At 50.5% G+C, this 12124-nt stretch overlaps 1 protein-coding gene across 5 annotated transcripts in view; it reads right to left on the bottom strand.

The window, feature by feature from the left end:
• Positions 1-10434, bottom strand: part of MLLT1 (MLLT1 super elongation complex subunit) — a 75732-nt gene extending 65298 nt beyond the window's left edge. For 2 of the 5 annotated variants that reach the window (XM_066274568.1, XM_066274577.1), the window contains exons 1-2: positions 10211-10433; positions 1179-1359 (exon numbers count right to left, since the gene is read on the bottom strand). In XM_066274568.1, coding sequence (XP_066130665.1) covers positions 1179-1359; positions 10211-10222 — 193 coding nt within the window. In that variant the 5' untranslated portion in view covers positions 10223-10433. Of the gene's footprint in view, positions 1-1178; positions 1360-6910; positions 6971-10210 lie in introns of all 5 variants that reach the window. The other 3 variants (XM_066274587.1, XM_066274559.1, XM_066274550.1) reach the window with 3 other exon arrangements.
• Positions 10435-12124: the final 1690 nt, after the last annotated feature.

The following is a 12124-nucleotide window of genomic DNA, read 5'->3' as shown; positions in this document are numbered from 1 at the left end:
CTCCTCCAAGAGGCTAAGAGAAGGAGGAGGAGGAACAGACTTCTGAGAGGAAAAATTAGGGAAATAAACAGCTGAAAGCTGATGGAAGAAACCATAAGAAAAAGAAATGACTACCACACCACTAGAAATCTCAAGTTGCCTTGCCTTCTAAACCAGAAGTTTCTGCTTCTGTAACATAAGTCATCTCCCCACAACCATCAGCCACTTGCTGGCCCAGGCCAGGATGTGCTCTTGCTTCTGCTTAAAGCTGTCCACACTGGCTCCCAGCTCAGCCGTGGGACCCCGAACCCTGCACCACAGGCAGAGGGGTCAGCAGCACAGCAGCGGCTCCCCTACTTGAAGTACTTTGCTAGCAAAAAAGGCCTTTATCAACACAACCACTCCAGAAATATTTATTGAACCCCTGTGACACCCCAGTCTTCACACTAGGGACTCAGTGGTGAGAAAAGCGGGCATGGCCCCCACAGAGCTCACAGGACGGCCACGAACTATGTTTCCAAATGCCCCAGGAAGTGTTCTCTGCCCCATATACTGGGTGAATCCCCTCTCTCTGCCCTGTCAGACTGCCAGGTCACAGGAAATCAGAATCTTTGTGAAAACATGAATGATGCATTTCTGCTCATCAAACATCAGTCTGAGGTGACAAAGGAAAGGAAGACAGTGGTGAAATGAGCACCTTTAATGTTTTTGTTTTTCTTTCCCCCAACAAATATCACAAATTCTTAAAATGGCACCTCTGATCAAATGTAGGTCCAATAAGCAATTTCCTGATTACTCACCAAGTGGGGGCATAATTCACCTTTTCCCACCCACTGGCTACTGACTATATGTTTTCTCTGGAGATTTCTTAGATCCCAAGTCTAAATAATGACATAAGAAACAGTCAGTTATCAACTCCCTTGGATTTTCCCTCCTATGAACTTGACGGCTAAAGAAGAAGTAGAAGGGAGGGGGAGGACCTTTACAGGGTCAGAGAGGGCAGAATGCTGGCTGGGCAACTTCTCACCAACATGCTGAGGAGTGCAAGCCAGAACCTCAGAGTGTAAGCCCACTGCCTCTGGGGAAAGGTGAACACCAGCTTTGCAAGGAGTAACTCTAATGGGTCAGTGTCACAGATACTTGGCTTTTTGGGGCTGTCCAGCTGGTGTATGTGGGGGTGGGGGGCAGGGGCCACTCACCACGCTTGGGTTTCGGGAAGCTGTCATGAAGCCGGAAGACCACCTTCTCCACGAAATGCTGGATTTCACATTGCTCAGGGCCACGGACAAACACCATCCAATCATGCGTGAACCCCTCTGTGGTGGGCTTCTTGCGCAGTTGGGCCCGGTGTCCCAGCTCTAACTTGACTTGGACAGTGCACTGGTGGGAGAAAGAAGCAGGCACAGGGTCAGCGCAATGCCCAGAGCAGAAGACTGCCAGCTGTCCATGAGGAACAAGTACCATGTGCCTGCTTTACACAGCTTCCCTCCCCAGCAAGCCCAGGCCAGGCCCACGGCTCCTCTCCACCCTCCCCTTCGACCTCTCCATTCCCACCTCAGGGCCTCTGACAACAGTTCCCTCTGCTTTGGGTGCTCTTCCTCTACCAGGGGTCCCCAAACTTTTTACACAGGGGGCCAGTTCACTGTCCCTCAGACCATTGGAGGGTTCCCACATACAGTGCTCCTCTCACTGACCACTAATGAGAGAGTTGCCCCCTCTGGAAGTGCGGCGGGAGCTGGATAAATGGCCTTAGGGGGCCAAATTGCGGCCCGCGGGCAGTAGTTTGGGGACACCTGCTCTAGGCCTTCCCATGGCAGGCTCCTTCCCATCACTGAGGTTTTGGGTGGACTGCTGGCATCTCAGGGAAGCCTTTACTGACCACCTAATATAAAATCACCCACTTCCCATCACTCTGTCACATCCTGTCCTAGCATTTTTCACTATCAGAACTCATCTTGCTAATGGTTTATTCATCTGCTCTAACATTGGTTCCTCAGAGATGGCTCCTTGTCTGGAGCTGGATCCCCACCAGAACTTCCCAGAACACAACTGTGCAACCCAAAGTGTGATTACCTCCTTCTACAGATGAGGAGCCTAAGGCTCCAAGAGTGCGCTGCCAAGCAGTGCATACAGGGGGTCAGCTGGTAGGGAAGACAGCCCAGACTCAAGCCTAGGTGTGTCACCCAAGGGTCTGCTCCCATAGCCACTCTGCCAGCTTGCCTCCCTGGTCAAGCCTACCACACTCCTTCATTAAAGCATCTTCATTCTCCCTCATCCTACAGAATGCCTCCTGGAAAATAGAGAATAGAAACCAGAGGTATCACCTGAGTCATCCACACAAATGGTGGCTTAATTTAAAAGCAGAATGGTAAGAATGGAGGGCAAGTGTAAAGCCACCTGGGACAGGTCCCAAGTAGACCTGCTGCCCTGGTAGTCAGGCGCCCTTCATGATGCTTTTGTCTGCCCCAAAATACAAGGTAGCTTATGCAGTTCTATTCCACTTTATGGACACAAAACTTCAAAGCACTGGCAACATCTGGCAGAGGGGGGTCTAAACACCGCAAGGGAATCTCCTGTAAACAGCCATCTCCTCAGTAATAGCCACCCCACAATTCCCATAGACACAGCTTGACACAGTATCAAATGCAGGAATGATACAAAGAAAGCAAAGGCCAAGTGGACACTTGTTCCTAAGTGCTAAGATAACCAGAAGCAAGTCGTGGGTGGTGTGGATGCCACACTTTCCAGACAAAGCTCCCTAGTGATGACTTTCCAGCCCTCCCTTGATAGAACCACCCTCTTAGGTCCTAACCAGAAACCTCCCACTCTTCACTTTCCACCCTCTTTCTTACCCAACCACGGATGATGTGTATCCTTATGGCTGCAGTCCCTCTGTACCTGCCTCTTCAATGTGATTCAGCACCTGTTCAGTCCCACCATCAGCATCCTCCACACACCCCTTCACCCTCCTCTCGCTGCTCAGTCATTGGCAATGAAAGCAGGGCAGACAGATCCTATCTTTCCCTGTTTCATAGCCTTCCGTGGTTCAACACACCCTCAGAATAAAGTCCAAATGCCTCAACACACTGCCCCTCTCCCACTTGCATTTCCTCAAATCTGAGACACTCTAATTTTTCACTTTTTAACCCTTTGAGGTCATATTGTATCTTGCAATCCATGTGTAAGTTTCACATACCAAGGGGGTTCCTTCCAAGGCACACACACACAAAGAAGCTGTTACTAAGTCGGTGATGTGCCCAAGAGGATCAGAACTGAGAAATAGAATATGTGCACCACCTCTGTTCCAACTTAGACGGACACTAGCACCCCAAAACACAGGGGACATCCACTCCTGCCTGCCTCTGATCCTTCTGGCTCGCAGCCTAGGTGCCCTACTCATTTCCCTGCTGATCGAATTCCACTCATCTCTTAAGCCCCAGCTTCACTGCTACTTTCTCCAGAGCCCTTTCTGAATGCTGTGTGTATACAACCATTTCCATGGTGCCCACTTCATCCTGCCATTGCTCCTGGGCTGTCCGTTGCCGTCTCCCCATGACCAAATCTCATTCGTCCTTTTAACCTCTATCTTAGAACCACAGTACATGAGGCATCAACTATACTAAATGAATCAAACTAGAGGGCCTTTCTAGATCAATGCGTTCAATGTGTTGCTTTCCAAGAGGAACAGCCAATAAGGACAATGGTAAAGATAAGAATGTGATGGATGAAGAGCTGATGAAGGCTCTGGGTACTTGGCAAGTAGCTGTAAAAAGAGAACAGAATGAATTCCCCTCACACAGGACAGTTCCTGTGGGGCTCCTTGGGAAAAGAGCAAGAACTTCCTGGTACCAAATCTATTGGAGGGTGGGGTGGGCATCGGGATGGAGCATTTAGATTTAACAAAACAGAAATGACAGTCAATTGTAGGCAATTGATGTCAGGACACATTATGTGAGTAAATGGGCCTGGGCAACCTGTATAGTCTGGGCTGAAGGCAGAAAAGAACAAACAAACAAGCCTACATGAAGGCAACCAGAGGATGCAGCTGGAAAAGGAAGTTAAGTCAAGCCTGAAATAGGAGAACTCATGGGACCTCAGAGTGGATAGAGGAGAAGAGCTGAGGAGGCTCAAATAACTGACACCCAGGGAGCTGGGATGCTGCTGTGATGGTAGGAGGCGGTATTGGGGATATTCAAGCAGAAATACTTCACCACAAGCTAGAGACAGGACTAAATGTCTGGATAAACATGTAATGCTCAAATCAACCATAAGTATGTCTGTGGAGTGCTACATATAGACAACATTCAACATAAGCAAACCCAAGTGATATTTACATTATCCTATCCTGAAAGGCAGTAATCACCATATACATTTCCACGTATGTAAGAAACTCTGCCTTTGTCTCTAACCTGTTTCACACTGAGAAACTGGGAGGCAATCCCTGGATCACTGAGACAGTTATAGGTGGAAAACTAAATATATATTATCACAACAATAATATACTGGCAAATGACTTTTTGTTCTTTGGAATTTAGACCTCTGTAATGAGACATCTCAGATTCTGTTATTCATCAATCCGGCTGCCTTCCCAGCGTTTCTGATTATGTAGGGTTCCTATCCAGGGCACACGAGTGTCAAAGCAGTTATTGTGAAAGAATAAAGACCACAGTTCCACTGGAGAAGGGAAAATGGAAGCGCCAAAAATACACTCGAGAGGCTAAAGTAAACAAACAAGAAGATTTTGAAGCAGCCACTGGTCATCTCTGCAGCTGGCAGGCCATACCCAAAGCTCACTGGCTGGCATCTGTGCCCTGGGGGCTGGCACCAACTCAGCCTTCACACCCCAGGTTCAAGGTGCCAATGACTATACAATGGGGCCCTCAGGAGAGGATCATTCCCCTGAATGCTGGAATCTTCTAAACAATAAAAATGGTAGAATAACAAAGACTCTGGACTCTTATATTAGAAGTCATCAATTCAGTAAGACATTCAAACTACACTGAGCTAGAGGCAAGCAAGAAGCTGAGTCCTGGCCAACTTCTCTGATTTGTCAAGTCATAATTTATTATCATGGTTAAGCCAATTCCACCTCCAAAGATTCCACTGGCCCCCTTCCTTGCTCCACCTGTACTCCATCAATTGATTCATTGAAGCAAATCGGCTCTTTCACTAGGAAGGGTACCTTGCTAAAGGGGTTAACTGCTGGTTAGGTTAATCTGCCTTGGAATGAAGAACCTCACTGCTTGACTGCATGGAGGCCCTTTGTGGAACCTTCTGGGTGGATGGCTGGAAGTGGCTCTGAGACCTAGCTTCAGTTACTGCCATGTCCCAGCATCTTGGGAGCCACTTTGTCACCCACTCCCCCAACAAAAGCCTGGAATATTCCAGGCCTGCCTTAATAAGGCAAGACTTCTAGGACATCATCCCAAGACAAGGGATGGAGATGGAGCAGCACAAAGACTCCAGGGGCCATCTGGGGACAGTCAACCTTGGGCCAAAGGCCCCAGTTGGGCACTACCTTCTCTGCAGGCCAACTGGCTGAGGACATTTGCAACCCAAAGGCCAAACTCCAAAGTCCTGCAAGCCAAGCACAGATCCTGGAGGGCAGCTCTCCAGGAACTTCTTCACTTGAGCACAGAGTCCCTCAACCCCATGTGGACTCAAGCAGCTCCCACCTGGCAAAGGGAAAGAGCCAGCCTGGTCCCAACAGCTCCACCCCTCAATGTGCTTTCTTCATCTATCTTTTCCATACCCCACAAACCCTGTCCTCAGCCTGGGCCCCAGAAAGCAGATCTTTAACAGGTTTTTCTCTAAGATTTCCCCTGATTTTCTGGTGGGGAATCTCCTTAACAGATGCCCTTTCCTCTGGGAATTGGCATTTTAGTGAGTGCCATAATTATGCCTGGAGTTGGCTACTGCATCGAATTCCCTCAGCTGTGACAATTCACTCCCCTCCCAGGAGGAGAAAGCACCCAAAAGTGTTTTCCCTCAAGTCCAACGGGACCCCATGCTGGCTACATGGTCCACACATTACAGAAATGGGAAAAAGTACTGGTCACATAAAGCGATGGCAACACAAGACAAAATACTCTTTGCAGAACTTTTTCCCTCCAAACCCAGTGGGGGCTCTCAGAAGCAGCCACTGAATGAGAATGTGAGAAAGACAGGAAATAAAGGATGTCCCTCCGTGACAATCCCCTCTAGAGGAGGATAGCCTGCCCACAGATGGGGACAGTACCGAGGCCCTAGTCTTCTAACTGTTGGCACACAGGGGCGTGGCAACCAGCACCTGCACCTCTCTTCTGGCTCTATCCAGCCTTGTCCTTTTCACCTGGGGCACAAGGTTAATGACAAAGGGATGAGACGGAGCTTAATGAATGCTCTCTGGAAACTCTCTAAAGATAAGTGTGCAGGTATGTGTATATACAAATACACCTACAATCATTAGTTTTCAGGTTACTGGCAGGAAAGACCCTCACCAGCCTGCCATGAAAGCCTGAGAAAGGGCATATATTATATATGAGATGCCTGTAGACCTGCAGATGGCACATATGCTGGATGTCTCCAAAGTTTTCCAGGGAGCAATTTGGGGAGATATTTTTAAAAAATGCACACAACTCTAATAAAGGCAACTGTGGCCAAGCCAGGTGGGCCTGGTTAAAAGGGGCTGATACTTAGAGATACTTTTATTAACCAAGAGTAGACAAAACTTGTGCAAAACTGTGTTACATGGACATCAAGGGGAACAGGACTCGGGTCCTTGCCCTCAAGTACTTTACAACATATTAACTTCAGGACAAAAACTTGGCATGCTAACTTTCCAAGAGATAGTTTCAGAGCCAGGTAGGGGAGAATCTGGTCACCCTCACATCAGTGCTCTGACCAATTCCAAGCATTTCTCTGCAAGGTCTCAGGGAAAGAGCAGACCTACCTAAGAATGCCACCAGGCCTTGACTCCTCTTGGGGCCTTCCTGGGCCTGCATTTCCACATCTGTAAAATGGGCCATCGCTGTTAGAAACAAACCTCTCCTTCCGGAACAACAGAGTATGGTCACAAACAGTTGCTCCCAAATTCAAACTCAGGAGAATCTTTTGAGGAATTTGCATTAATTCAACTGTGTGATTCAGTGGATTGGCCACCCACCACAGGTGCCAAGCCGAGTGCATCTGTGAAGGGAGGACACCTTGGTCCTTTGACTAACAGAACAAACCAGACACTGACACTGACACCAATTCTAGCTCCCCAGGCAAATCACGTACCCAGGCAGCCCCTCCCCAACCTCCCAGCATCTGCTCGGCCTTTAACTATGTCCTTTCCTTTCCCATCAACCTTGGAGATAAATCATATACCTAATGGGCAAATACCTGTCCCCCTCAAAGTAAGTGATCCCTTTTCCCCTGAGAAAATACAAGTCCCACAGACATTGTACATGATAAATACAAGCTTGGGATCAGGACAGAGGAAACCAGACTTTTCTGACCTATAGGGAAAGATTTCGATGCTAAATTAGGAGACCAGAGCAAAATGCAGAATCACCTTTCTTAGTTGGGCTGAAAGTTCTAGAGAACAGAACAAGAAAGTATAGAGAAGCAAAGACTCTCAAAGCTGGTGGGCCCTTAGGGGAAAGTCCTGTCATTCCCCATCAGACCGAGGCACTTATGGGTTTGAGGTATCCTGGAGGAGGAAGGGAAGGCTGAGACTGCTGAACTGAAAGCCTTTGCTGGGCACTAGAAGTCATTCTGGAAAAGACTGCCAATTCACCTAGTTGGGTACTCTCCCAAATTTGCATAAAACACAGCCAGGATGGAGAATAGGTCTAGAGGGTGACACATACTTTCCTTTGGGACCAGTTCACTTGCAAATACTTCTGCAAGAATCTAGACCAGTTCTGTCCAGCAGACCTTCCTGCCATCTCTGCATGCTGCCTCCATGAAGGGGCTGAAAGGTCAGGAGTAGTTAATGTAGCTGGTGTGACTGGTGCACTGGCCTTTTCATTTTGGTCCTCTTTTATGTTTAGAGCCCCAGGTGCTGGTGGCCACAGCACTGGGCAGTGCAGATCTCACTCTGTCAAGTGTGAGCCCTAGTCCACTGTCACAGACCAAGAATGCAACCTATTCTCACCATTCTACTCACATAAATGACAACCATCCAAGGGAAATGGGCACACTGGGCCTAAGACATCTTCCCAGGGGAACAGAAGGTGGGGTTAAAGGTGGGACCGATAGTCCATGCCTGTGTGGGGCCCAACAAGCCCTTCTAGAGACGGGCTTTGTTGAAAGCAGATACTAAAGTGTATTTTGTTTTGTTGTTTTAACTCAGTGTGAACTGAAGGCAACAAGCTGTCCCTTCAAGGGAAATGAACTCATACCACTCTGTAGAACTCCACAAGTCAACTGTGATAAACTCTTCCTTCCCTCTGAAGAGAAAGGTAGTAACACCAAAACCACAAGGGAAATCATGGTGAGAAGGTGCCACAAACACAAGCCTCAATGATCCTGTGCCACCACAGGCAGCCAGGATAGGCAGGGGAAAGGTCTCCTGCCCTATACCCCTGAAACCTCACAAGACAGAGCACTTTACCAGACAGAGCCGCCTCAGTGGCGCCAGCAGCCAGGGACGCCCCAACCTGCCCTTGCTAACAGCGGAGATTTCAGCTGCCACCCCCACAGTCCCACACCGCCTTTCCTGGCCTTGAGCCCCTGGAAGCCAGGGACAGCAAGGGAGGATGAAGAAATAAATGATCCTATGCTAGGGGCCAGTGTCCTGGAGTTGAGGAGGGGAAGGGGCCTTGGTACTGAAGAGAAAATGCAGAGCTGGTGAAGGGGAGACTAGAGGCCAAAAAGGCCCCAGGTTTACCAGAACTGACAGAATTGGTTCTGTTTCCAGAAGGAATGGAGAGGGGCCTTGGAGTGAGTTTACAGAGGTTAGGGAACCACACAGGATTTGGAGCAGGCTCTATGTAGAGGCTCTAAGATGCTGGGGAAGGAGGGAAAACGAGTTGTGTTGGGAGAAGAGGGCTGAAAGTCACAGCATAAGGGAATAGTAGAATAAAGTACGGGACTTTGAAAGTAAGAAGAGAGACACTGGGATTCTAGGAAAACGCAGGTGTGTGAAGGGAGGTCAACAAAGGTTAGGAACCAAACTGATGAGAGATCCGGATTGGGGGAGGGGGTAGAAATGCACAAACCAGGGCCTCAGCGTCAAAGAGGGTCCAAGCTGAGGGAAGTGAGGCATTTCGTGCCTGATGGGTGCGGGGACTCCAGGTCAGAGCAGAATCCGCCCCTGGACCGTGTCTAAGAGAAAAGAGTCTGAAGGTGAAAGAGACAGCCCCCAAGACACTGGGTGTTCAGGGAGAGTGACCAGGGCCTGAAAAAGAGGGAGCTGAGGCAGCAATCCCAGGTCTAAGGGGGGCGGGGGGGGGGGGCGGAGATGCTCAAAGGCAGGCTGGGGTCCTTGTGGGAAAAGACCCAAGCCCCCGGCCAGGGTTTGAGGTGAAACAGACACTCAAGCTGGGGCAGGAGCAGAATCAGAGGGGCGAGAGGGTTCAGGCCTGGAAGAAGGCTTCGGGTTGGAGGAAGGAGAGGGTTGCAAAGCAAGGTCCCAGGGATTCCAGGAGGACTCAACGCCAGCTTAAGGGAGAGAAAAGGCAGCAGGCTGGGGACTGAGGGAGTTTGAGAGGACTCAAGTCCAAGGGTCCAGAAAGGAAAGGAGACACAGACCAGACTGAATCCAAAGGAGAAAGGGATTACAGGCTGGGTTTGAGAAATTTGAGGGGATCCCAGGGGCGCCTGTGGGGAAGCTGGGCTGGGGTCCCAAGGGATGTCCCAGGGGGCTCTGGGTTGGGCCAGGGTCCCAAAAGACTCCCCCAAAAGGTCTGGGGCGCCTGTGGGATCTCTGGGCTGGGTAGGGTTCCCGAGAAGCGTCCGACAGGGTTCTGGGCCGGACTGGGGTCACAAGAGGCATCTCAAGGGGCTCTGGGCTGGGCCCGCCCGGGGTTCTCGAGGGTCCCAGGCGCTCCAGGGAGGCCCGGGTCGCGGATGGGGGAGGGGCGTCCCTGCCCCACATAAAGACCCGGGGAGCGGCGGGCGCACACAAAGCGGAGCGGGCGGGCACCAAGCGGGGGCGGGGAGGCCGGGACCCAGAAGGGCCGGACGGCCGGGCGGAGGGAGGGAGGAAGGGGGCCGGGCGGACGGCGCGGGCTGCGCTGGGGCGGCGCGGCCGCTCCCTCACCTGATTGTCCATGGCTGCCGCCCAGCCCCGCCCCCGGGCCCCGCGTCGCTCGCCGCCGCTGCTGCCGCCGCCGCCGCTCAGCGCCTCCCCTCGGCCCTCATTGTCTGTCAGGCGCCGCCGCCGCCGCTCCCGGCCACCCGCCCGCCCGCCAGCCCCGCGGAACCGGAAACCACCGCCAGCCCGGGTCGCTCACCGACCCCGGGCCCCCTCCACCGACTTGGGCCCGCCACCTCGACTGACAGCCCCCTGGACCAATCAACAGCGCGGGAGGCCTCCCGTGGGGCCGGTCTTCCGGCGTGGCTCAGGCCGGCCAGGCGGCTAGCTGAAGGATGAAGTCCTTGGCCAATGGGAGGCCCGGACCGAGGGGCGGGAGGAGGGAGGCGCGAGGCGAACTCCGCCGAAGGAGTGCGAGGTGTGCGCTGCACGTGGAGGGGGGCGGGGGCGGGACGGGCGCGCCGCGCCTGCGCACTGCGGCCCGCAGGGGGCGCTGCCTGGCTCCTGGAGTTCCGCCCTGACCGCGCCTCCCCAGGCTGGAAGTGTGGGAGCGGGTTCCCGCTCTGAGGAGGGAGCCCCCGGAACCCTCTGGTTTTCTGGTCGCGTAGTGTTACTATGTGATGGAATGAGTTTTGGAACTGCAGATTAATATTCCTATTTTTGAACGCCTCCGAGGCGAGCCTAGTCAACCGCCTTCTCCGTTAGCACATCTGTAAAATGGGAACGATCATAGTATGGCGTGATGCTAGTTGATGCTAATTTAGATGATACAATTTTTTTAATTGATTTTAATTTCTTGTGTTTACATAGATTCTAGTGTTGCCCCGAATGCATCCCCCCTCCTCTGTATTCCCCTCATGGATGATACAAATTTGAAACCGTGCTGCATTAAATTATCAAGAGGATCTCATTTTATCCCGACATTTACAATGGTAAACCCTCCATAAAGCAATTTTGAATTAACCCACGGACCTATAACTTCACAGCGACTTGTAAACTATATTTAGATTGGATATAGACACATTCCTTCATCTTTTTCAGGATCTTTTAAGCCACTGGTCTCCCGGACATTAGGACTTCTAACTGCGATTTGAGGACCCTTGTGTAATTATTTAAATTTCTTCATATAATTAAAAATCGGTTTGGGATTTTGTTTGTGGGTTTTTTCCCTTCCACTTCTCATTTAAGTATTAGTCAGGTATTCATTAGGTGTGGCTGGTACTTTGCAGTGAAGAAGCACACCAGAAAATCAATAACTGGATTGTCAGTAAGTCTAGACAAAAACTCTGAAGATCCCTATCATGGTAACACTGTACTTTTTAATTTAAGGCAGGATATGCTGGGAGCGGGTGGTGGTGGTAGAATGATCATGCTGAGAACAAAGTAGGTACTTTAGCGTCGATGCAACTTTAATATTTTTAAATCCTATAACTGGATTTAAGTAGATCAGTGGTTCTCTGTGGTCCTTGAACCAGCATGCTCAGTTCAGCATCATCTGGGAACTTTGTTAGAAATGTCAATTCTTACCTGACTGGGTGGTGGCGTGTGGATAGAGCATTGACCTGGGACACTGAGGTCCCAGGTTTGAAACCTCTGGCTTGAGCGCAGCCTCACCAGTTTGAGTGCAGGGTTGCTGGCTTCAGCATGGGATCATCGACATAATACCATGGTTGCTGGCTTGAGCGGGGGTTTACTGGCTTGGCTGGAGCCCCCTCCCCCCAGAGTCAAGGCACATATAAGAAGCAATCAATAAAAAACTAAAAAGTGCCACAACTACGAGTTGATGTTTCTCATCTCTCTCCCTTCCCATCTGTCTCACTAAGAAAAGAAATGTTAATTCTGGTCTCCCTATATTTATGGAATCAGAAACTCTGTGAGTGTGGCAACACTCAGAGGTTTGGTTTAACCAATTCTGCGGAT

The sequence above is a fragment of the Saccopteryx bilineata genome, chromosome 1, assembly GCF_036850765.1.
Source record: "Saccopteryx bilineata isolate mSacBil1 chromosome 1, mSacBil1_pri_phased_curated, whole genome shotgun sequence".
NCBI lineage: Eukaryota > Metazoa > Chordata > Mammalia > Chiroptera > Emballonuridae > Saccopteryx > Saccopteryx bilineata.
This window is presented reverse-complemented; position numbering and strand designations above follow the sequence as displayed.